General features: G+C 34.3%; 2 protein-coding genes across 11 annotated transcripts in view; one reads left to right on the forward strand and one right to left on the reverse strand.

Annotated features, from left to right (window-relative positions):
* The window catches only part of tns1b (tensin 1b), a 254,799-nt gene that overhangs the window by 24,535 nt on the left and 206,076 nt on the right, over positions 1-24,188 (forward strand). The window contains exon 1 of one of the 8 annotated variants that reach the window (XM_015359177.2): positions 14,270-14,460. The exons of the other annotated variants lie outside the window; for them this stretch is intronic. Within the exon in view, the coding sequence (XP_015214663.1) occupies positions 14,458-14,460 (3 nt within the window). The 5' untranslated portion in view covers positions 14,270-14,457. Of the gene's footprint in view, positions 1-14,269; positions 14,461-24,188 lie in introns of those variants that run through there. 8 annotated transcript variants of the gene reach the window in all.
* The window catches only part of LOC102686226 (gastricsin-like), a 29,576-nt gene that overhangs the window by 3,368 nt on the left and 2,020 nt on the right, over positions 1-24,188 (reverse strand). Inside the window, exons 2-5 of one of the 3 annotated variants that reach the window (XM_015359183.2) lie at positions 22,683-22,775; positions 1,924-2,053; positions 1,063-1,180; positions 276-394 (exon numbers count right to left, since the gene is read on the reverse strand). In XM_015359183.2, the coding sequence (XP_015214669.2) occupies positions 276-394; positions 1,063-1,180; positions 1,924-2,053; positions 22,683-22,732 (417 nt within the window). In that variant the 5' untranslated portion in view covers positions 22,733-22,775. Of the gene's footprint in view, positions 1-275; positions 395-1,062; positions 1,181-1,923; positions 2,054-4,989; positions 5,057-22,682; positions 22,776-24,188 lie in introns of those variants that run through there. The other 2 variants (XM_006636666.3, XM_015359184.2) reach the window with 2 other exon arrangements.

Consider the following 24,188-nt stretch of genomic DNA (forward strand, 5'->3'; position numbering starts at 1 on the left):
GGTTCAGTTTTTTAAGTCATGTCTCAAATGTATTTATATTGGCTTTTTCTTACACTAACACTTATGTATTGCAGTTTTAGATATGCTATGATTGTAACACTTTCAGAGCATTGTGACTTATCTGATTTTTTTATACATTTCTTTAAGGTACATTTATGAAAAAATATTGTTGTTATCTTTATTATAGTGATTATTCATTCTTTGAGGAGAATCTAGTTAATACTTGTGAAACGTTGCACTTTACACGTCCCATAGAGTAAGACCCATTTACTTACAGTGACTGTATCATAGCCAATAACACCTGTGAGGCTTCCTGTTCCATAATGGATAGAGAAGGGCTGCTCATTGCTATGATAGGTGGAAGACTTCTGTGGGTTGAACAGTGGATGATGTGCTATGAGAGAACAAAGAAGAATTCTAAAATTGATACATTAACCAATAAGATGGAGTAATGGAAGGAAACCTATGATATTAACTGAGAAGGAAAAAATAGAATTACCGCTCATCTTCTTTACACACTTACTGTATAAGACAATTTGTCGCTATATTATAAGGGTGCCACTGTGACATGGACATGGCGATTAGCACTTCTGCTTCACAGCTCTTGTGCCCTGAGTTTGATTCGGTTTGATCACGTGGGTTTTCACTGTGTGCTGTGGATTCTTCTCTCTTTCCAAAACATATTCTAGCTAAGTTAATTGGTTGTTTAACTTGTCCCTGTATCTGTGTGTGCCTGGCAATGGAGTAGCATCCTGTCCAGGGCAGAATACCGACTTAATTAAATAAGGAATATGACTCATTCATAAGCAAAACCTCATTGGCACTTCATTGGTCTTTTTCTTCAGAGTCTGATACTGTGTTGTCGACAGAAAAAAAAAGAATTTCAAAAGTAATTAAAACTATTGCTACAAAGGTGTGATTATTGAAAGATTAAACAGATTTCTATCTGTATGTCATTTATCTGTCGTTCCTCTTAATCTTTAAAAATATCTCTATGAGCATAGAACAGCTTCATTTAAGGGTATTTTGTCTTACATAATCTACTAAGTACTAAGTACTTACTGCAGGCTTCACTCTTGCAGTAGACTGAGTTGATCCAGAGAGTAGAAGATCCGGTATCAAAATGGACATAAAAAGTTTGTGGAGGGGTTCCTACATTAATTTTGCCAAAATATGCCATCTGTAAAAGTGAGAGCTATTATTTGTAACTATAACAAGATGGTGCACACTCTGACTGAAAGTCACGTTACACATCAAAAATATAAACTGTATAAATTATTTATCTTGATTTCATACTTTTGAACAGATCTACAGTTCTGCTGATTTATCTTGCCCAGCATTAATTTAATTGCTTTTATAAACAGAATATTCCTAAAAAATGAATGTGCAATTTTACTGTAAGTATGACTCATGCCACAAATTCAGGATGGCCTGAATATAAAGATTTGCATGTAACAGTTGACTGTATTAATACTTGTGTAGGAGGAAATAGCTGTCTTTGTAATACAAAGAAGTATTTAATTCTTCATTATGTGGATGTCAGAGGATTGGCAAGGTGGTTTCTGAAAAGGGTACTTCCAAACATTTGTAACACAAGCACTTTAAAAGTAATGCTTTAATTTATCAATTTTTGAATTTAGAAATTACTTTCTGAATCTTTGTGGTTACTTGTTTGCTTTAATGCTCCAGAATAAGCTTGTTGTCCTTTAGTTATGCCATTGTGCTGTACATGTTTTTTTCCCTGCAACTATTTAAACTGTGTCACATGACATACAGCTTATGTCACATGACATACAGCTTATGAATTCATACACAGTATATGTTAATTGTATTTAATATGTTTCTGTAGGGCTTGACTGCAATGTCAAAGTAATAATCAGTTTAAACCTAAAACATTAATTAAGTTTGTTTGCTCTGACTTACATTGTGATAATTTATGAGTTGTTCATTGTATGTACCAGGTGCACTGTACTGTTCATTCTTTAAAAATTCCTCCAGTTCTCCTCTCTCTTTCAGTTCTTCGTAGATAAACTTCATGTTCAACAGGGGGATTCTAGTGATAAAAGCAAGTCCAGAAATGGAGTGCAGATCCAAGGGGGAAAACAGCAAATTAAAATAATGGTTTGAAAAATAAACTAAACTGTATGTCATGCTAATCATAATACTGAACTTACATTTTTTATGTACGTAGAACATAGAGCCACAAAAATAAAGCTGACAATATGGTTTCAGTCATATTCTAATAATAACAGTAACACAAATCAACAAATATAAAGTGATATTATTCTTAATACTAGAGCTTTATGTTGCCTTTCTGAGGAAGTAACAGTGCTTGACAGGAGATCAGAGCTGTCACATTCCCCAAAAGAATCCCCCAAACATAGATTTTGAACACTGGGTTAAGAGCAAGCTGATTTGATTGCAGTTTTGCCAGAATGGAGTAGAATGCACATAAAGCATTGAAAATGACAAGCACATTTGATGCAGGCTTGAGTTTGTTTGATTGATTAGGTTCAGATGTGCAGTCCATTAGAAGCACACGTATGATGAAGGTGATGGAATTAACAGTGAGTTTGCAAACAGGTGGCAGTACTAGCATTACTAGTACTAGTACTAGTACTAGTACTAGTACTAGTACTAGTAGCATTACCAGGGCTAGTTTTAGATTAGAACTCTGTATTAGCAACTGACAAGAGTAGTAGTACTAGCTATTCTGTAGTACTACACTACTCTGTATAAGTATTAACTACCCTGTGGTAACCAGGAAGAGTAGCCTGATGTGGAAACAGGAAGAGACATTCAGTACCAAATACTGAAGTTTTCTAGGTGGATTGAATGAGATTATATTCCAGGATGAACCTCTAAAACAAGAAATATTAGCCACATAGGCTGCTGGAAGCTTTAGGAGGGTGAAGAATCAAGGGTTGACGCTGTATCATTTGGACACCAGCTGTAGTGGGTAAATGGGGCAATCATCAATGTAAAAGCCAAGGCCTAAATCCCTGGGACAGTATGATCTGTGAATGAGGAAGGCCAGATCCAGTACAGACTGACACTATGTGCTTGCACCCGAGGGGTGGAGTGGGAGTCAACAACCAGGGGTTCCTTTAAGGACAGCAAAAAGGATTGGAGAGATGGAAGAGATGAAAAAACAGATATAGGTTGGGGCCATAGGTGCAGTGAGTCAAACACTCGACTCCAAATGGAAAGAAGGGGGAGAAGAGAGAAGAGTGGCGCAGGCAGGTTTAGGAACAGAACAAAGTGAAAAAGGCAGACAAATTTGCAGCAGTTACTCAGAATTTCTGGAAGGCTTGATGACATCAGAAACATTGAAGAAATATGCAGATGGTAGAGTATGTTGGTAGTAGAGCAGCTATTTTTCAGTGAAGGGTTAAGGTTGAAGAGTCTAGGAGGACTCTTGTCCTGGGTTTGTAGGCGATTAAAGTGATAAAGATAAGGTGCCAGAAATGTAAAGCATGAAACTTACATTTCACACTGTACATTTCTGGGATGAAGTGAGATGTACTAGAAAAGATGCACATATTGCCATGTTGAACCTTGGTGCTTTCAATGCACAGCAAAAGTGCAAAATTAGAATCTGACAATTGTCTGAACCTCTGTTCAGTAAAACCATTAATACATTCTGCTTTTAAGAACAGCTGCTATAGTAATACTAGCAACTTTAATACAGAGTACAGCACAACATAACCAAGGTTACAAATGAAATGAGACACAATCTTGTAATTACAGTATGGATGCAGCTTAATGATCCAAACATTCTAGAAAGCCATATTTTTAATGTTACAGAGTCAGCTTCAACAATATGGCTTAGGAATTGATTTCAGACAATCCATTGAGTAAAGATGTGTTTCTTGTTTTTGTCCTGACCTTTACTGAGCATTATTTCCATTTTTTTCCTTAGGGCCTTTTATAGTTGCTAATTTTATAACACTTCCTTGGTTAAACTGTCTCAGTGTCCTTTAGGATTTAGTTTTTTTTTAAATCTCTAGGAGTATAATATTTTCTTCAGATACAAAATTAATCTGTTTGCTGATGGTTACCCTTTAAATCCACTCCAATACCGTACTTTAGTGTAATCAACACCTCAGTTGTTATTTAGAGTCTGTTAATTACTGTATAAATTAAAACACTGAATGCTGCTTCAGCTGAAGAATTGTGGTAGAACTGAAGAAGATTGGAAGGGACACAGTTCAAGGATCCCTGCACTAGAGCAGCATTGTCTCTCTTGTATTATGGTGACTAAGACTGAACACATTATTCCTAGTGAGGTCTAATAAATGTGTTGTATAATTTTAACATTACTTCTAATTTTAATGCAATTATTTAAATTATATTCTTGATTGTAAGTAAGGAGTAAGTGGTTCACCTTTTTGATAATCTCTATTCTGTGTAGATGAGGTAAGTAATACAATGTGTACAATACTCAACAGTTTTAAATGCTTTCCCCTGGTTTCATGGCACAGTATGTACAGTACATTACAAATAGTTCTACTCTACTAAATATGAAATTGTTTAGGATTACAGCCACTCAGGAGTACAGTGCTATTTATGGTAACTAATAAATCCATACTTGTCCTAATGATTCACCTCAAATTAAACAAAATTAAAAAAACATTTTTCTTATCAGTATTGACTATTGCCTGTATTTTCTGTAATGTATCATATGATTAGTCATATATTGACTGACATAATGATGTTATTAACTTCTAAAAGAAAACAGGAGTGGACTTATTGCATTAAATGCGTCTCAGGAGAATAGTGCAAAACATTTTAAAATGACACTACAATCCTCATTGTTATTTGTGGAAGCATAACTATTTTTTTCCATCCTGAACTGTTTCAGAGGCAGTCTGAAGCCATGCAGAAATTCATGTTATGAAATTGACCTATTGTATCTAATTCTGTGATCATTAGCATAAGCTGGTAGGTATAAAAGTAATTAACAAAACTTGTTTTCAGTTTCCTCACCTGATGAGTCCCTCTGTAAGAGCCAGACACACCAGACCAAGAATGAGATGCTTCATCATGTCGGCACTCTGTTCTCCTTCTGAACACAGTGCACCGTGACCTGTAGTCTTTTATACCTTTTGTAGAATTCAGATCCTTAGCCGTGATCTTATCTGCTCTTTCTGTAATGTTTGTACAGTTTTTCTTGAGAGGGAGTATATAAGTTAATATCATTATTCATTTCAAAAAGATAAGATAGAGTCTTAAAAAAATAAATCTGAATTCAGCACGGATTTAAGCAGGATAAAAGAAAGTTCATTCTTGTATATCTTTGCTGCTTTGTATTTCAATCTTTATACAATTTCGATAAATTAATCTTGTCAGTAATTAAGTCTGGTTTGTATCATAACAAGAACATTATTTGATTATATACTGTACATATGAAATATTTTTGTTTTTGTAGTCACTTGTAGTTTTTGTGCGGCAGTTTTTGGCCAGTGAGAAAAACAAATACACTAAAGAACTAAATGAACTTCACAGTCTCCTTGTGCTATCTTTACTTTTTATTTATTTTTACATACAGTATCACTGATGTTTTTTTTTCTTTTATTAATTGAAAACCTCTAGAGTTGACTTTGGACCAAATGCTGAGATATTCATTTTTATTAATTTGTTGCATTCATTTTTATTAAAGCACAGGCTTCATGTAAAAGAGGGGTCAACTATCTCCATGACCAATGCAGTACAGTATAAGACACCAAAGATAAAAAGATGCTCATTCAGAATCATTGCAGATGTTTTCTAGGGAATTATTAATATATTATTTGAATTAGCTAAAAGGTGCTTTGTAAAGACAGATGATAAAGGAGTCACAAGGTATTAAAATGTTTGCATTATTATGCACAATAATATCAACTGAGATTACTATACTGTAGGTATAATCCCTCCAAAACAGTTGCAACTGGTTGAAAAGGTGATTGCAAGGGAGAAAGGCAAGGTGATAATTATCTGACTGATGGAAAGTACAATAAATTACTCTGGGACTGCACAAGCATGTTTAAGACTTAATTTAGGCTTTCTATTGTCTTTGCTTTTTTCCATTGATGCCTATGAGAACACCTAAGGCATATTTTAGAACTAAACCAAAACATCCACTAACCACAATCTTTATAGATTTAAGCAAAATAAACAAAGAATAAGGCCTATGTTGTATTGTGGTGCCACCTTAGTTAATGCAGTCATAACAAAATAGTGGTGTTTATGTCAAAATCACTACACAAAATCATAGTGTTCTAAAAACCACAGTTTTGACCATGGTTTCTTGTATACAACTATCTAGGATCATGTTTAAAGAAAGTAATAGAAAGAAGGTAGTCCTTCTTTCTATTATGCTGTTAGGCATGTAATCATGCATGTAATCAAGAGCTTTTAGTTTACCTGGTTGTGTATAAGGGAATCAAGAACACTTTCCAAAAATGACAGAAATCAATATTGTATTAATGAGAAAATTCTTAGTCATTTTATTTCAGGGGCAAAAACAGAAAACAAGCATTTTTCAACTGTAACATTAGGCAAAATGTGTTTCTAATACATAATGTACTCCAGATGTTATTTTTATAGTTGAATAATGTACTATAAGAATGAAGTGTTGATCCACTTTCACTGTTGATGTAGTCATTTAAGTTAGTGGACCAAAACATTTCAGATCACTGTTTAAATATGCCAATGTCAAGCATTTGCTTGGGTCATCATGCATGAAACAGAAATGGAAAATAAAGGAAAACTTTAAAAGGAGGAAAAGGAGTGCAGAAAAACCATGTGTAAACTGTTACATATACGGAATGGTTGGTTAAATGTTTGATGCATAGTCATTAAGTTAACACAACAAGTTGGATGGTTAACAAAATATTTCCAATAAAAAGAAAAGTTAAAATCTATAGAGTGTAATATAGATTAATTAATTTAATGGAGCTGGCTAATCAACACACTCTTACAAGAATGTCAATTCACTCCCATGCATATGGTCATGTATCAGAGATACATTGTGAGAATGACTGTTTTCTCAGCTTGAGAATATTACATTACATATACAACTGTTTAATCTTTTATCTTGCAGTCATACTGACCAGCAATGTTGTCCAGCAAGTATTCTTTAGGGATATATCAATGTTATTCAGGCAAAAATGAAGCATCATAATACTATTGTCAAATTTCCAAAGGGAAATGCTTCAGATTATATGTTGTCACACTTTTTATAATATGATTTACAATCATAAGACACTCAAAATGTGGAGTGGTGGCACTGTGGCTAAGGATCTGTGCCTGGGGCTCGAAGGTTGCTGGTTCAAATCCTGCAGCTGGCAGAGGAATCCTGCTCTGTTGGGCCCCTTAGCAAGGCCCTTAACCCCAACTGCTCCAGGGGCACTATACAATGGCTGACCCTGTGCTCTGACCCCAAGCTTCTCTCCCTCCCTGTCTGTGTCTCATGGAGCACAAGCTGGGGTATGTGAAGAGATTCATTCCTAATGTAAGAAATTGTATATGGCTAATAAAGTGATCTTAATCTTATCTTAAATGGCTGACCCTGCACTCTGATCTCAAGTTTCTCTCCTTGTCTGTGTGTCCCATGGAGAGCAAGTTGGGGTATGTGAAAAAAACAACAACAAGTTCCTAATACAAGAAATTGGATATGGCCAATAAAGTGATCTCTCTTTCTCTTATAATCATGTTATACCCACTGTAGGACACAACTTATGATCATCAATTTAGTTAAACATAGCTGAATTATATTATTCCTTATTACAAGTTATTTTGTTAAGAAATGAAAATGTCAAGCCTCTACTTTGAGAACCCAGAACAAATTCATGTAGACACACATCTGTCACTTTCTTCTTATTGAATAATAATGTTAGTAAGACTCATAATGATGTATTAAATGTTTTCTGCTCTTGTGACTAGCTGAGAGTAAGCTACACTCGTGAGTAGAAAATTGGATAATGAAAATGAATAATGTAAAAGTGTGAACGGAATCTCTTGGTGAATGTTAGTGTAGAAGGAGACGTCTGCCTCTTTGGTTGAGAAGTACTGAGCGAAGCCATCCGTATTAACTTGAGTGCAGTGGAGCAAACCAGAGCTATGATCTCAGCAGGTGAGAGCTTTAGAATGGGAGAATTCCAAGCAAAATAACTTCCATGGTAAAGTAGTTTTTAAAGGCATTAAGCCACAAAGCATTTTGTTTGAACTTGTCTGTAGTTGGGAACCATATTTCTTTTCAGTTTTTGCTATAATTGTAATTATTCAACTTATTTAACTCACATTTTAGGATATTTTAAAGACCTATAAGTTTATTTTAAAGACACAATTAAAAAAAGTTTTAAAACATACCATTTATATATGTTTATTAGAATTTTGTAATTTTCTTGAGTAAAAACCCATTTTATTGGTGTATTCACATTTTAGATTACAGTATGTGCATCATATTTTCCTATGTACTTGGATAGGGATGGACTTTGAATTTGTTCAGTGTTCACATTCTGCTAACAATGGCAACAAACAACTACTTTATCAGGCAGGAAACTAAGATCTTAAGGTTTTTTCTTTGGTTGTGTGTGTGTGTGGGGGGGGGTTGGGGGTTGGGTCTGTGTGTCTGTGACCACAAGGTGGAGATATTGGAGAATTGAAGTGGGTTAACAAAGGATTTTAATGATAGACGTCTGTGTTTTTCTACGTCTCATACCAGAGATGTGCTGCTTTGCTGACATAGTGTGTCACAACACTCGTAAAAGTAAATGTTTAGTTATAGAAATGTTTAACTGAGGTTTATTATAATGTATATCTTACAGAAACATTAATTTAATCAGGAATGAAAAATAAATCTCATTGACATATTATAATTTACATATTAAGGATTTTGAAATATCTGTTTAAAGATAGAATCTTTTTCTTGTACTTAATGTTTAGTCAACAATATGATAGTAGGATAGTACTGTATGCAATTGATAATACAGTGTTTGTTTATATCTATGGGTTAGTTGTGATCAATATTTTCTTTAAAAATAATGCTATTAGCTAGACAAGTAATGGATGTTAAGTTGGACAGTTATACAGCTTCAGATGTTTTATTTTCTGACAGTTTCAAGTCTTCTTCTTAATTAAGAAAATAAAAGTACATTTGCATTACTGTTATCCTTTGAGATCAGTCAGGCAGAGAACTGCAACAGTTCCATCAACGAGCTAACCCCCCAAAAAGCCTGTATCCTCAAATTCTGCCCTATGAAATGAGGAAAAAAGGGCAGGGTGGAGTGGCTCTAATTGCAAATATTGAACCTTTCTTTTTCAATTGACAGTCATTTTCGTTCACTGAAAAAGTCCCCGTAATTATCAGCAAGGCACTCGGCAGGAGAGGCTGAACCTTCTAATCCCCCATGGAGTTCACACGCTCTGCCTATGAACTTCATATTCCTGTGCTCCAAATGACTTTGCAGCTAATGAGAAAAGGCAGCTTTCTCAGAAACCTTTCACTGTTTGCGAAAACAGGGATTTACAATTACTTATATTTCATCTGCTTCATTTCACTGACAAAATATTTTATTTAGATTGGCATACATCTTGGATGATTTATTTGGTAAGATATTTATTTACTGTTAAGCAAAAGGCGGACATTTTAAAATATATTTTAGTTCAATTATAAAAATAACAAAAAGCCTTCCTTATTTAGCAGTGTGTGGTGTTCTTTGTTACATAACCTGTAATTTCAAATGTGACTTAATTTTATTTTACTTATATCTACTTTGTATTCGGATGTTTATATATTCAAACTTTTCATACTTTCTCTAATTTATCTGATTGCTGCTTAAAAGTCCAAATTTATCTTACTTTAGCTCCAACACACATGCAGAAAGCTGATTTCATGCCCAGCAAATGTCAAACCTTGTCCTGTAGCCTTGACATTGAATCTGTTATCTTTGCCTCAATGGGTGGCTGTGTAGGCACATCAAAGGACTGATCAACTCTAAACCTAACTGATTTAGCCCAAAAAACTCTTTGGAGAGGGCTAGCCAAGTGTGAGCTTCCTCTGGGGCCTTCATGCTACTTTCCTGTTTAATGTGGGCAATATGTGCAACACAAACAGTTCTACTACTTTGTGTTTTCTGCTCCCAGTAGAATCTTAATAGCTTTAATGTTTCATTAGATATGTAACATTTTTAATTATCAATAGACAACACTTTGGAAGGAAAAAAGATTGGTGATAATACAACAATGCAGATTAAAACAAAAATAATGATGATGATGAAAACCAGCATGGACGAAAATATCAATGTAAAGCAGTATGAACTGGCTATGGTGAAGACTTGCTGAGAAATTACTTTCCATTATGGGTTGTAAAAGACATGCTTTAGTTATTTTTTACACAACTGAAAACATAGTTGAAACATTCATGTAAGGAAGTATTATATAGGTTTGGAAATTAACAAGATTTAACGTAAAATACTATAATTAAGCGATGCTGCCTATGCAACATAAGTAGTAAGTAGTTTAATTTACTGTCAGTTTACAGTTCAGAGGCTTGCAGAAAGCTGTCTTAATGCAGTGTTAATCTCCTTCATGCTTCAGGGAAAAACATAAATGGCAGAGATGCTTCCAGAACTCTAGGGAATGTCTTCCTTCTTTAGTGGGCTCTTTTAGGAAGAAAGCTTTGCTGTACAGTATTTTTACAATATAACTAAAGCTGATATAGACTGCAGAATGTCACTCTGCCACTGTATCATTAGTTCATATTAAGTGGTGCACAGGTAATTGAAACTCACAGAGAAAAACCTGAGCAATATATAAGTGTGAGTTATTGTTGATGTGATATGTCTTTTTAGTTTAATTGAAACACATTATGTCATTTTAAACTCCTTATAGTTTATACTGTTTTATTTCTTTGTCCCTATTCTCTTAAAATCAAATAATGCATTGACCAGCTCTATTTCAATGTGTATAATGAAGAGTGACCTAATAAACCCATATTTAAACTGGAAACAATGTCTTGCGCTGGACTCTTGAGCATGATCTTCCACTAGAGGGAGGGTTATTAAACTTTTTAAGGCTAAGACAACACAATTATTTGTCTTCCCATCTTACGAATTCATATTTTTAAGGTCAAAATACAATAAGTATACATCATTAATAAAGTCAAACATATGTAGGAAAACATGTTCAGAATATAAATAGAAAAAAACATTCAAATACAAAATAGTCTTCTTTCAAGACTTCTGGAACAAATGGCTTTAGCACAGCACAGCCTATTCCCAGTGCTGTAACAAACGTATGGGTTTCCAGTTTGTGGTAATATGACCTTTGTGTTGCAACTTGACTGCCTCAGAGAACTACTTGAACACAGCCAGGAGTTTTTGATGACCACCAGAACTTATGTTTACAGCCCTTTCCCTGACATTTGCACAGATCTAGTAAAGAGGGAGGGGCAGAACTTGAAATAGTTAGTTGTTCTAGCCAGCTTTTGTTCTGTAAAGGACTTCCTGCAGAGAGGCTCAGGGTTTTCCTGCCCAAAACCTGTTGATGGAAACTATTAGCTTTCCCATGGCTCACAGTCACCTTCCCTTTTCCATTTTCCAACTGCTTGCTATGGTGAAGGAACACTTTGTCCTTAGATTTTGTTCTCTCATCCTTGTCACCCCCATTCTCAAAATAAAGCACATCGGATGATTATCCCCAATAAATACATACAACCTGGGAATTCTGGTTATAACACATGTCACATTTACACTATTTGAACTAATTTGAATTGCCTAAACAATATTAACAAGAATATGAATCATCAAACAGAGAAGAGGGGGTGATACGGTTGATAAGGTTGTAATACAGTAAGACTTTGTTTCAGAATACAGCTATGAATCTAAAAATGGCTTCAAACCTGGTGACATTAAATATGTCTAGAATCAAATCAAAGGTGAAAAATGTGCTGTTTCTAATGACTCCTATTAGGGATCTATGTCACATAGTCATTGTCATATGAATACTACGTTCATTGTATTCTGATATCAAAGGCATTTATTGGAAATAGAACTTTGAATATCATGGCATTGCATTTTAAAACACTATGAGTTTTTCACTTGGAGGTATTTAATGAGTGGTTTAGTTTCGGAAGACTTACTGAAGTGAATATAGAGTTATTGTGATGGACAGAGAGAGTACTATTTTGAGATCTGTTGCACAGTTTTTTTTTCTGACATTGTTGTCTTGCATGCTTATGCCTTTCAGTAGTAAACTTTCAAGTCCTCTATGGAAATGGGACAGACCTTTCAAAGGCACAAATTATGGTGTTTAATTGATTTTTTTTTATTGAGCCTGCCACATGAGGAAGCAGAGCTGAGTTCAATAGCCCACCCTTTTCTGTTGATTTTAAGGGTTTTGACCTGTCTGGCTGCTTGATATCCTCCAGCTCTTTCCCTGTCCTCTTCACCCCTGTTTGACACAGCAAAGAGCGGTTTTTTAACCTCCAGCAGAATCCGGAACAAATCAATTTTTGCCTTTAAATTTTCACCCTTTTTTCTGCTCCACACACTCAGCGGGAGTGCAGATCTATCAGGACTTTATTGTAATTGAGTAGCCTTTTGTTGTTTGTTTCATAGCATCATTTAAATTCTGTGGTTTATGACAAAACGTCAGCACAGGGTAAATATATCCACATACCATCTTAGGAAAAGTTTAATTTACAAATAACATTATTGACATTTCTTTAAAATGCAGCGAATATTAGGGCATTCCAGTTTCTCAGCAGCACTTGGTGTCTTCATGCCTAGCATTACTACTGTATATACTGTATGCATGTCAGGTTGTTGCATTTTTTAGTCTGCTCTAAGGTGGACTGATATTTGAATTGGAAAATACAGACACGTGTATTTTATATATGCTAGAAGAATAAATATTTTTGCCGGGATCCCTCAAATATAAATATGTTACAGAAGATTGCAACATTAGATTTAGGCAAATTCAACATGGCCATGTTTCAAAGAGCATGCAAATTAAGCAATTCCATACCGTCTGTGGAATTTATAAAGGTGCGTTTCATTGAATCTTTGGGGTTCAATTAAAAAGTAACCACACACTGAAAATGAAAATGAAAATGAGAATCAATCAGTGTTTTCATGCTTCTAAGGATCTACTTTTGCCTACCTATAACTTGCAGATCTGTTCATAGGCTATAACAAATCAAAGAGCAAGATATTATATCTGTTGTACTGTATGTGCAGTCCTTTGCCACGTTGCCTCCTTAAATGGAAACAAATGTCAAAGGGATACAGAACATTTCAAAATGAGTGCAGTTGTTAATTTGTAGTTACTCTTCCATCCTTCCATTATCAGGTTGCCACTTGCACCAGGTAATGGCTGCAGCAATCTGTTGCCTTTCCTGGAAGAAAGCTAAGCATAGGCCCTGGAATGAAAACCCATCTCAAAGCACATACACAAGCACATGGATTAACCTTAATCTTAGAGGGGGAAGTAACTGGAGCACCCAACAGAATCACCTGTGGACATAGAGAAACCATGTGAACTTCACCTAGCAGATGTCTGTGAAGTTTAAAATAAACCCTAGGGCCCAAGATTTTTGAGGCAGCAGAGTTCACCGCCACCATACTAATATGCCATACAGCAGTCTTGTCAAAATTATTGTGACCCTACATATTACAACATTGTGCTTTCAATTTAATTGCCAGCTTAGTTTTGCAATAAAAAGCAAGTCCCCAGGGGATCTCAGTTTTGACTAGATCTCACCCCATATCCATAAATTGTTGTTTCAAAAGCTTGTCAAAAGAAGCTTGCCATTTTTTTTTAAAGAATCGGGTACCATTGGAGCATCATTTTCTTTTGCTCTTTAGTTTGGTGACAGGTCTGTTATTTTCTTTTATTAACTGGTGGTAAATCTCCATTAACGCCCTTTTCTTGTCATGTTTAATAGAACCTTAAGGGGGACTGGATGGTGTTTTGCTTCCCTGACTCTTGGAAGAGCTATTAGAAAAAAGCACAGTACTCTGTCAATAATCAACAAGGAAGTTATGTATCACAGGAACCTCCGTAGCATTCTGTTGGGTACAGGTTAAACTTTGACCTTTGCGGAAGGAAAAAAGAGAAAAAAAAAACATTTTTTATACCACTCACATTGCACAGTAATTAAATCCCCTGAGAGCTGCCTTGGCTGAGATGAATCTTTCTGAAGTTTTTTTTTTTAAACAATGCTTATGAGGAAATTTGTCATGTGAAAGCCTGACGGTAAAATATTCTCTTCCAATGTTGTAGTGCACTTAACTGTGTGGATGAGATTGGTTGTGAGAGTCAAGGTGAACTGTTTTTTGTATTTGGACCTTATTAATACTTACTAAGTTAAGAATGCAGGGTGCTGGCTGAAAGAAGCTGACTGGATTTGTGAGGAATAAGAAACTTGGTAAGCAGTGCCTTTGGAGACTTGGGGCTGGAGTGCAGTTCATAATGGTAAGTGTGTGAGTGTGATGAGCATTATACCAAAAATAACCTCTTTGCCTGCATATGGATGAAATGAATTCAACAACAACGATTATAAATATAAGTAAAAAATAGCCTTGTTACATGGAGTTCTATGATTGCTGTTTGCATTTCCAGGGGTTCTGAGGCAGGATCTTTGTGGGGTGTACCACTTATGGGAAATGGAAATTTAAATATAATATTGCCAGAATTGTTTTTCATTGTTCTGGGTACTGTCAGTAAGTATTTGTGGGAATTTACAAGTCTATGGATTTAAATTGGTCTCTATCAAATTTTGTTGTCCTGACACAATAACCACTTTCCGTACATACAGTTTTACAAAAAATTAAACTTCTGATTATGCACAGTACATGGTTACTTATTTTTAACCTCAACATACAGTATGCGTTCTTGTTGGCTTTGGCAATAAGCAACACTGAAAAGTACACCATCATCTAAAGTGTTAGAACTTTTAAATTAATTTAAAATTGGTTTACAGTATGATGCAAGACATACAATAAATACAAATTTTCTAAAATGAAACATTTTGTTTCTTAAATCTTTGAGGGAAAAGTCTTAAGCCCGCCTTGTTTTTTTTGTCTATGTACTAGAAAACTGTAAAGTGCTTGAAACATAGTTCAGCTTTGTACAATTGGTCCAAGCCCTAACTTGTTAGTAAGGAGTGCCTTTAGATATTTCTTCAATGAAGTATACACTATCGGTGGTTAAATTGTTTACAAAAGGATCCAATCAAATATATTATACAGATTAGACCTCTGTTTTTTGTATGGGTTTATTTATGTCCTTTTACTGAACAGATGGGAATTGCAAAACCTTTTCCTGTTACTGACATGTCTGCTCAGTGGAAATTACCATGTGTATTGTTCAAACTAACATCTTATTCAAGGTGAGGCTTACAAGCCAGCCAAATTGATTTTTGGCTTAAACTAAAAAGAATGGAAATTTCCGTGACAGTTTAGATTGTTCACCTTACTTCAATGTACAAAATACCAGAGTAATTATACTTTCTTGCACTAGAAACTGTGGGGTCTGTGTTCTTATTTTTGTGCATTGAGGTGCATGAGGTGGTGCATTTCTTATTTTTATTTCATTTAGGAAATACTTTCATTATATAGGTTTATTTGAAAAACTTGACTTTTTAAATTGCATTCATACAGTATGTGTCTGTAAGGTATTGCATTGAATGGGAGAGTCATGCCCTCCATTAAGATACATTTTTTAAAGAATGTGATATATTTTAAAATGAAAACCTGAAATAAGTCAGTTTATTCAACTGTAAATGGAGCATCACAACCTGACCTTGAAACTGAAATTTTTTAAATATGTAACAATATATTGATTTTAAAAAGATATATTTCACACACACAGCACACTTGATTCAGGACTTCAAAACCTGTAAAGTCTAAAAAATAAAGGTAAGGTCAAAAAACCAAAACTGGGAACATACCTAGTATTTGTTTAATTTTATCTGTTTAATTTCAGGGTATGTGCAATGTTGTTGAAATGGTGATCTGCTATGTGATAGCAATACGGTTATGATAAATCCATATTTCCTCACCTAAAATTGGTCATTGATATGAGACATTTGAGACATATAACTAACAGTTATATGTCTCAAATGTCTCATACAAATGTTTGCAGTAGTATCAGTGAGATGCATTCTGCCCCCTACCCAAGCCTAGCTACAGTATGGTGACTTTGAATTGTAAAACAGCTTTTAAAGATTTTAAAACGGTATACTGTAGATATACACAGCTATACTTTTGCCTAAAAATATGTAAAGGAAATCACAAGCGTGAGCTTAATATTAAAACTAAAATCAGGGTAAACATAGTTTTATAACAGAGCCTGAGTTTTGAATGCAGCTAGTCTATATTTATACAGCTATAGGCTGTCAGGTTGCTGCCTGCACTATTGTGTTGCCTTGTTTTCCCTTAATGTTTTCTACTTAGCAAGTTAAGCATTGCTGATCACAACATCTGCCACACTTCTTGGGTGTTCATTTGTCTTTGTGGAATTTGCCCTGTGTCACATTCACTGTATAGAAACTTGTCGGTGGAGCATGTCCTTACGATTTTGTTTTACAAGTGTCTTGCCAATTATTTTGTGATGGAGAAAGGTTTGGGATAATGATAGGCCCTGGATGTACAATGCTGAACAGGAAGCAGAAATGACATGTTTCAGAATAACTTTCAAGTGGAGGCGAACTGACTTGATCTATAGTTTATACACCTTTCTGTTTGTTTTTGTGCACTGACTGGTCAAAATACTGTATCTTCTTTGATTGACTTTTTTTGACATTTTTAATTTGCTGAATGAGGTTTATTCATTTTCTTAGAGCTATTGCAGTTTATAATAAACATTTAAAAAATGTATAGCAGCATACAGGGTGTTTACCACATCTGAAATGGAATGAATGCCTTTCACTTTGTTTCATACACTGTTCTGGTATTTTACTCTCCGGTGTGTCTTTCAGCATAGCTTCTTACAGATTATTGCTGGTTAAACCACAAGTGGAATATGAACTGAAATGGTGCTCACTAATAATGTGTGCAGTAACATACCATTCGTTTTACATTGTTGTGTTACTGCGCAAATACACATTGACTAACAACCACTGGCTGCATAAACCTTTTACTTTATTTCTCGGAATTGTATTCAACATGGATCTAGGGAGAATATTGTAATATAATGTAGATATCATAACATGTACACCTTTTTTCCTGGTTGTCACAAAGAGAGAGATGGTACGTTTCTGATAAACACCTTTTAAGATGAATGCAGGCTACTGGTGACCTTGTGAGAACTTTTGTGGCAGAGAAGCAATATTACTTTATCAGCAAAGTAATAAAGCAAATGGGGATGGCTGAAGGCTGAAGTAGATGACAGTAGTGCTGTTTTTTTTTTAATTTGGCCTCCCTCTTATTTTCTCCTTGCCTTAATCATTTCTAAATTATTATAATTAAATTTGATCCCAGTAATTTATCTTCAAAAAAGAAGGTGCTAAGCTTTGAGCCAGTGTTATACTGTTTAGAAGTTTTCCCTGTCTTCACCTCCACTTCCTTCAGCATAAGACTGTCTTAGGAACTTGTCCATTTGTGATGTTAGGGTAAGGCTTGCAGTCCTCCATTCTGAATAAAAAGTAAGTGTTGTAACGTTATATATATATTTAAATTTAACAATTTTGGTTCAAGTGGCTAGAGAACACTTTATCTTTCATTATTTGTCCAGAATAAGAGCTACTCTTTTTAACATTGAAATAAATAAATATAATAATTATTATAATTTATAAAAATAATTATATTTTGGCTGAAACTGATTCGTTACAAGGACTATTCTATTATTTGTCAATATTGATTAATACAGTATATGATATGTTTCTTTGTCAAATTGACAATATGAGCACAGTCACACAGTAGATGATTAACTCCCTAGTTAGACCTTGATGGACAGCTTTCAGGTTTTCACCTGAAAGGCTCATAACACAAGCTGAGACTTAAAATGTTTAAATCACCAAATTTTCAAATCTTGTATTCACCAATCACCAAGGTTGTGTGATAGTGCACAACATGGGGCTTGTGCTTTGATTTGTTTTTGTGAATAAACAGCACACCTTTGGTTATTATTCTCTCTCTGTTCTGCATTAAGACTTGCTTTAATACTTTCATCAGACTGGCATATTACGCTGTATATGAATAGTGTTTTGTAGCAATCTGGTCATTCATGACTCATTTTGAATCCCACAAATGACTGCCACTGTTTTAAACTTAGTCTAAACACTGCCTTTTAGGATACTAAGCATTTATTAGAGGGGTGATGTTGTCAGAATCTTGTTTGAACAATGACAAAAATATGTTGAATCTATAATCTGTGCTTTTAAAAAAAAGTGTTTACTGTATGTAGCTGCATTTTAATTTTAGAATTATAGTAATTTTTTTGTCACAGTGTATTATGGTAACATTCTGTCTCCCATACTTTTTATGTCTTGACAAGCATTACCTTCCTATCTTTACTGACTGAGCAATACTTCAGGGGACCGTTTACAGTGATTGCATTAATGAAGAAATTGGAGCTGTCACCACATCTCTTATTTCCAAAAGGTTGTAATCATGGGTGTCTTTAAATACATGGAACAATGACTATTGCTGAATGGCTGGCATGCAAAGCTTGTCCACATGCAGTAAATTCCATTCAATCACTACTTTTTTACAAAGAACATTTGTTTCTCTGTGTGATTTGGTTTCATTTTCATTCACTAAATACACATTTAAGAGTAAGTTACTGCATGCATTTGGTCCCATGGAGCACTGTCAGTTTGTTGTGCCACAATAAAAAAAACAAAATTAGGGAGACAATGTGAATGTTAATTATGTTGAAAAATAAAGTAAAAGGATGGTCAGTAAACCTCTGAAGTAATCTGAACATTAAAAAATTGAAACAATGTTATCACTTCTTTTAAGGTCTTTTAAAACTATGAGCATCGTTAAGGAATGTTGACGATTCAAAACATCATGAAGACTGTTTTTTTGTTGCCTCTATAACATATTGTAAGTGGAGGAGTAATTTATGTTTATTGGACTCTTACTTGGTGGAACTAAGAAAAAGCCACAGACAAGAGTAATACTGAACTTTAGAACAGCTTAAAAAAATATTTTTTTAATGCAGCAGACAAGTCTGAATATTTTTCCTAAATTGCAAAAACTGAAGTGTTTAGGCCAAAACTGTATAGAGCACTATTCCACCACTCTTCCTAAAGCCGTCCTACTCCTGATTTTATTCTAATTGTACTCATTTTACTTCTTCAAGGTAATTGTATTGTCCTGTGCACAGGATGCAGTGAAATAGTAGAGTGAGTGCTTGGTTTTGACACCAGTGGAAAGACTGATGTCACATTCCTTTGCTGCTTTTTTTGCCAGCCCCCTTGAAACCCAATTCATGACTCAATTTTAATTCATTGCCTTTAGGTGGAGGGCAGCAGGTCCTTTTGTGGCTTGAGAGAAAAAAAGACTTTATGTGTTTTTGATAAGCTTCCAGCACCCAGAATCCTTAAGGGTAGGAAATGGAATGAATATTCTTTGGCTTTGTCGGCTGCAGTCCCATTGTCCCAGCCTTTCAACAACACCACAGAAATCTTCAATTTAGGAACAAAAGATGGCCAATTATTGCATCATTCAGCTCCCAACAAGTTCTGTTAATCCTCCACCCTCCCCTTTCCCTTTTTTTCTTATTATTAAATTTGATTTTGGAAATAGAAAAAGGAGCTAAGCTATAGTAGTTTATGCCTGTTGATGGTATGTCCCAGACTCACCCAAGTCTTAATCTGTACTCATCCAACAGTCAATACATGTTATTTCTTACATTAACTATTCTTATTGATTGTAATACCTCTTTGTGTTTTGTCTAGTTCCCCAGGTTTCCAGTTTTGGCTAAGGACCCAGAGAAACTCAAATGACCTCTCTACTTGCACTGACGTTCTCAGGGAAAGGGAGACATTTTCTTATTTTATTGCATTAAAACAAATTATTTTAAGCAGATGCCGATTGCAGCACGTCATTGTTTCAGCATTTTTGGAAAATCATTCTAGTACTTTAATACTGTAAGAGTGAAACGATTTCTCTCAGGATGGAGAATGTATACTTGTATTTTGAATTTTTTGTGCTGATAATGGTTAAAATCATTTTTATTAAAAAACCCACCAATATTGTTTTTGTGATAAACATATGTGTTTTTTTAATAGTTTTACATGGAAGAAATACTTTGGGGACTTACTTTCATTAAATGTTTACATAGACCGTTATGTCAATTCATCAACAATATTGTAACGGTGTTCCAAAAAGACCGCAAGGTTATTTAATTAAGATTGATTTTCCTTCTTAAATCAAAAGAGTGTTTTCTTAGTATTGTCCTCACCTTTTTCTGGAGAGTAGCAGCTAACTGGGGGAGATTAGTTAGATTTCTCTAGGGGTTTAATCACAAGGGGCTCTGTCTCGCCCGCTTCTACTCACATGCACCATTTGTCATCTGTCACTTCCCAACCCCTTCCTCACACTTACAGTACCTGCAACAGCTTTCTCCTCTTGGATACTGCTCTTGTTTCTCCATCTTCTGTTTGGCTACAGGACAACGTCTGTAAGATCTTTATATGAGATGATTCCCACCAGATTCATTTGAGATTGCTTTCAAACCTATCAAATAAAGCTCCTGTATTTGAACTCTTTAGCATCACTCCAAAGTAAGAATGTTCTTACCATCACTTCCAAACTAACATGTGTCTGCACCTCTAGATACGTGACAAGAAACAGATAATTTTTATTTCTGAGGCACCCACAAATTAAGACATGTCACCAAGATCCATGTTGATAAATATCATAGTTTTAAAGTTTTATGTATAGTTTACTTCTTCTCATGATGAAGGAAGACAGTTTTTGGCCTAATATAAAGAATTTTTACTTAAATGAGGCTCATGTGTGCTCTGCTTATACCCTAGAAACAGTAGCTCAATCTCCTAATGGAATTTTAAATCAATTAGGTGAAAACATTTTTCACTTTAAATAATTTAATTAATTATTGAGAAAAGTCATCTAAATATACAGTGCAGTAGTTTTTACATTATGAACATTACAAGACCTACTTGTAGCTTGATCCAAAATAAGAAATAATGCTTTAGAAGAAAAGGTTGCGGAAATATTATTTCAAAGAGATATATTTCTTAACATACTGTATGTGGATTTTCCAGTGTAATTTGTGAAACTATAACAGATGGAACAGATTATTAATATAAATGTATGTTCTTAGTGATTCTTATAGTGTTAACATCAGTGTTATCAATTTCTCCTACCTGTGTTATAAATTGTAATTTGACCACAACTTCATATCGTATGAGTTAATATACAGTACAAGTCATATTTAAAAGATGAGCCCTGAATCCTCTTTAATTATTACAGAGAAAGGATACTAGCAAACCCTGTCAGAGGTGTGAATGAAACTAATTTAAGATTAATAATAATAGCAGTTGCTTTCATTAAGCATTTCACTGATGAATAATTATGGCCAGTCTTATTGTTTTGAAAATTATTAGATTAACATAAAGGTATTGTATAAATATACCATAACAAACATAGAAATTGGCATAACCTATTTTGAAAATACCCAGTACAAATTAGAATGCTGTAACTTCACAGTTTTGTGTTCGTACTGTGGCAAGTTTACATCGTTGTTAAGATAAATAATTTTCTTTGTACTATTACCAATTTATACAGTTGAATATGAGATTTGCTGTATTCAATTCACTTTAGTTCTCATGAATATATTCTGGCTGTTTAGGAATGTCACTCCTGGAACATATTTTGATATGTCATATGTTTCTCTTCATCTGTTTATTTTGTCATAGAACTTTCTCTTCCTAAAAACAAGATTTGTCACTGTCAGTTTATAAACTGCATTTAAGAATAATATAATTACCATACTTCAATGTTATACAATTTTATTTTGTATTTGCAGTGTGTATGAGGTCTCTATGATGTACATCTATGCTGAAAAACAGGGGTTGAATGTGCTGGATGTTATCATTAGGGACAAGCAACTAATCACCTTTGTTAAACTGTAAGCTTAAACATGAGAAAATGAGCCCACTGTGGGGTCTTTTATCATTCATATTAAAGATGTAATTCAGAGGCATTCAAGGAAGACTTACATTGCCTGGGAAGCTAAAAAGAATGGCCTTTTAATTTTGTTTCACATAATTTTGTTTTGTAGGAAAAAGAATAAGTTACTATGGGCAACGTTCATATGTTGCATGCACTGAAATAAATTTATTGTAGTTAAATTGTAGTGATATTAAAAAGCACACTAGGTTTTAAAATGTACTACTATAAAAACATAAAATGCCAAGGAAAGTTTGGCTCTAAAATTAAACTTATGTTGACATTTAGTAACTAACATACAGTACCTGTTCCAGTTTGTGTGCATGCCGTATATAAATCAGTTTGACCCTGCAATATGTCAGATTTCCCCTTTGTCAGAAGTTGGTATAATATTTTGACTTAGTCTATAATTTCTGTATCCAGTGCATATTGTATTATGTATCATGTACTGTACTATATCATTTTCTTACTGTTCCTTCTATTGAGTCTTAGCAGTGAATAAAATGCAGGCGTAAGCATCATGCGTTCACTTCTATTATCAACACTTACTGTACAGTATTCGGTATTGTTTCAGACAGGATGACAGGGAATACGCCCATCCAGAGGCCATCTTTTGGTTTGGACTTGACTGTTCATTTCCTCCTGATAAAGCAAACACAAAATCCTGAGGGATTGTTTTTCATAATGGAAAGTTGATGAATACAGTCCCCTGTATTGTTATGAAAGTTATGAAGGTTACTTCATATGAAGAATGAACATCCAGTAGATTTATATCCACATAGGGCAAACCAGAGAAACCATTTAGCAAGAAAAGATGATAATCTCAGTGTTATGTAGCCAAGAGATGTGTTATTGAAACACTTCTGAAATCTTAAAAAAGAGGAATAATTTTAGTAGGAATAAATGCACACACATATATGGCAGTGGGATTAAAGATACTGGATGTCTGTACCAAGTAGGAGTGTTTTTTTCTTGCAGGTATTATTAATGCCCCCAGTTGGCCAGTAAGGGGATCAGAGGCTGAAAGGAAATTTAATAGGAATTATTATTCCAGTGGAATAATAGCAGTGAAAACATTCTGGTTTTCTATGTACTGTAGGTTGAATAAACAGAACAATATGAGAACAATAGCACATCAGTTGTATTTCTGTATGACACCTGAAGTTAGAAAAAATTGAGTTGCTTCAACTTCAGTACTGCTTGTATTTCCAAATGCTGAGAGTGTGGAAGTGATGATCTTCATGGTATTGTGTGTAATAACCGTGCAACAATTCTCATGATGAATGAAAATTAAACATTACCTTGGTAAAACAATTTACTGGTAATGGAACTGTGATCATACTAATTTACTGTTCTCTCTGATTACAAGGGTGTATATCAGAATATTTATATTGTTGTCTTGTGAGAAACTATTTTTGACTCTTACAGATGCAATACTTGGAAATTTAGAAAGTAAGCAATTGTCTTTATCTAATATTTTGCTAAAGCACTTATAAATGTAACTAGGGATATACTGTAGAGTAATGTGTTAGGCACAGTGTGTTGGGCAAGGACAGCTGGTCCGAATAGAAGTACTACTTTTTGGGATGATTTATTTGATGTTATACTTTTCCATTTTTACCTAATGGTTTTAAGTATATTTTGTGCAGATGACAAAATATGAAATACAATCATATTTTAACAGGGCCCATTAGAATAATACAATACAAATTGCGCTGAGAAATTGAAAGAAACATGGGGTTGCTTAAGTGTCCAAAAATAATGAAACATTTTTAAATAAACTCATATATCATCATCAATTATCAGACTTTAATCTAATCTTTACTTCTTAAACAAAAAATGACAAAAAGACACATCTATACATGCATACTGTATACTGCCAATACAGTTTGCCATACAAGACCAGTTTGCCATACTGTACATTATATACATACAAAAAGTGAAATGTATGTTAATATTATATTATATACAGTAGATGTATTTTTATATGTACTGTATTTACTGTTTATCCATGTGTTTAATGTTAATGCTTATGTGGTTCATTTTATTTAGCAC

The sequence above is a fragment of the Lepisosteus oculatus genome, chromosome 12, assembly GCF_040954835.1.
Source record: "Lepisosteus oculatus isolate fLepOcu1 chromosome 12, fLepOcu1.hap2, whole genome shotgun sequence".
Taxonomy (NCBI): domain Eukaryota; kingdom Metazoa; phylum Chordata; class Actinopteri; order Semionotiformes; family Lepisosteidae; genus Lepisosteus; species Lepisosteus oculatus.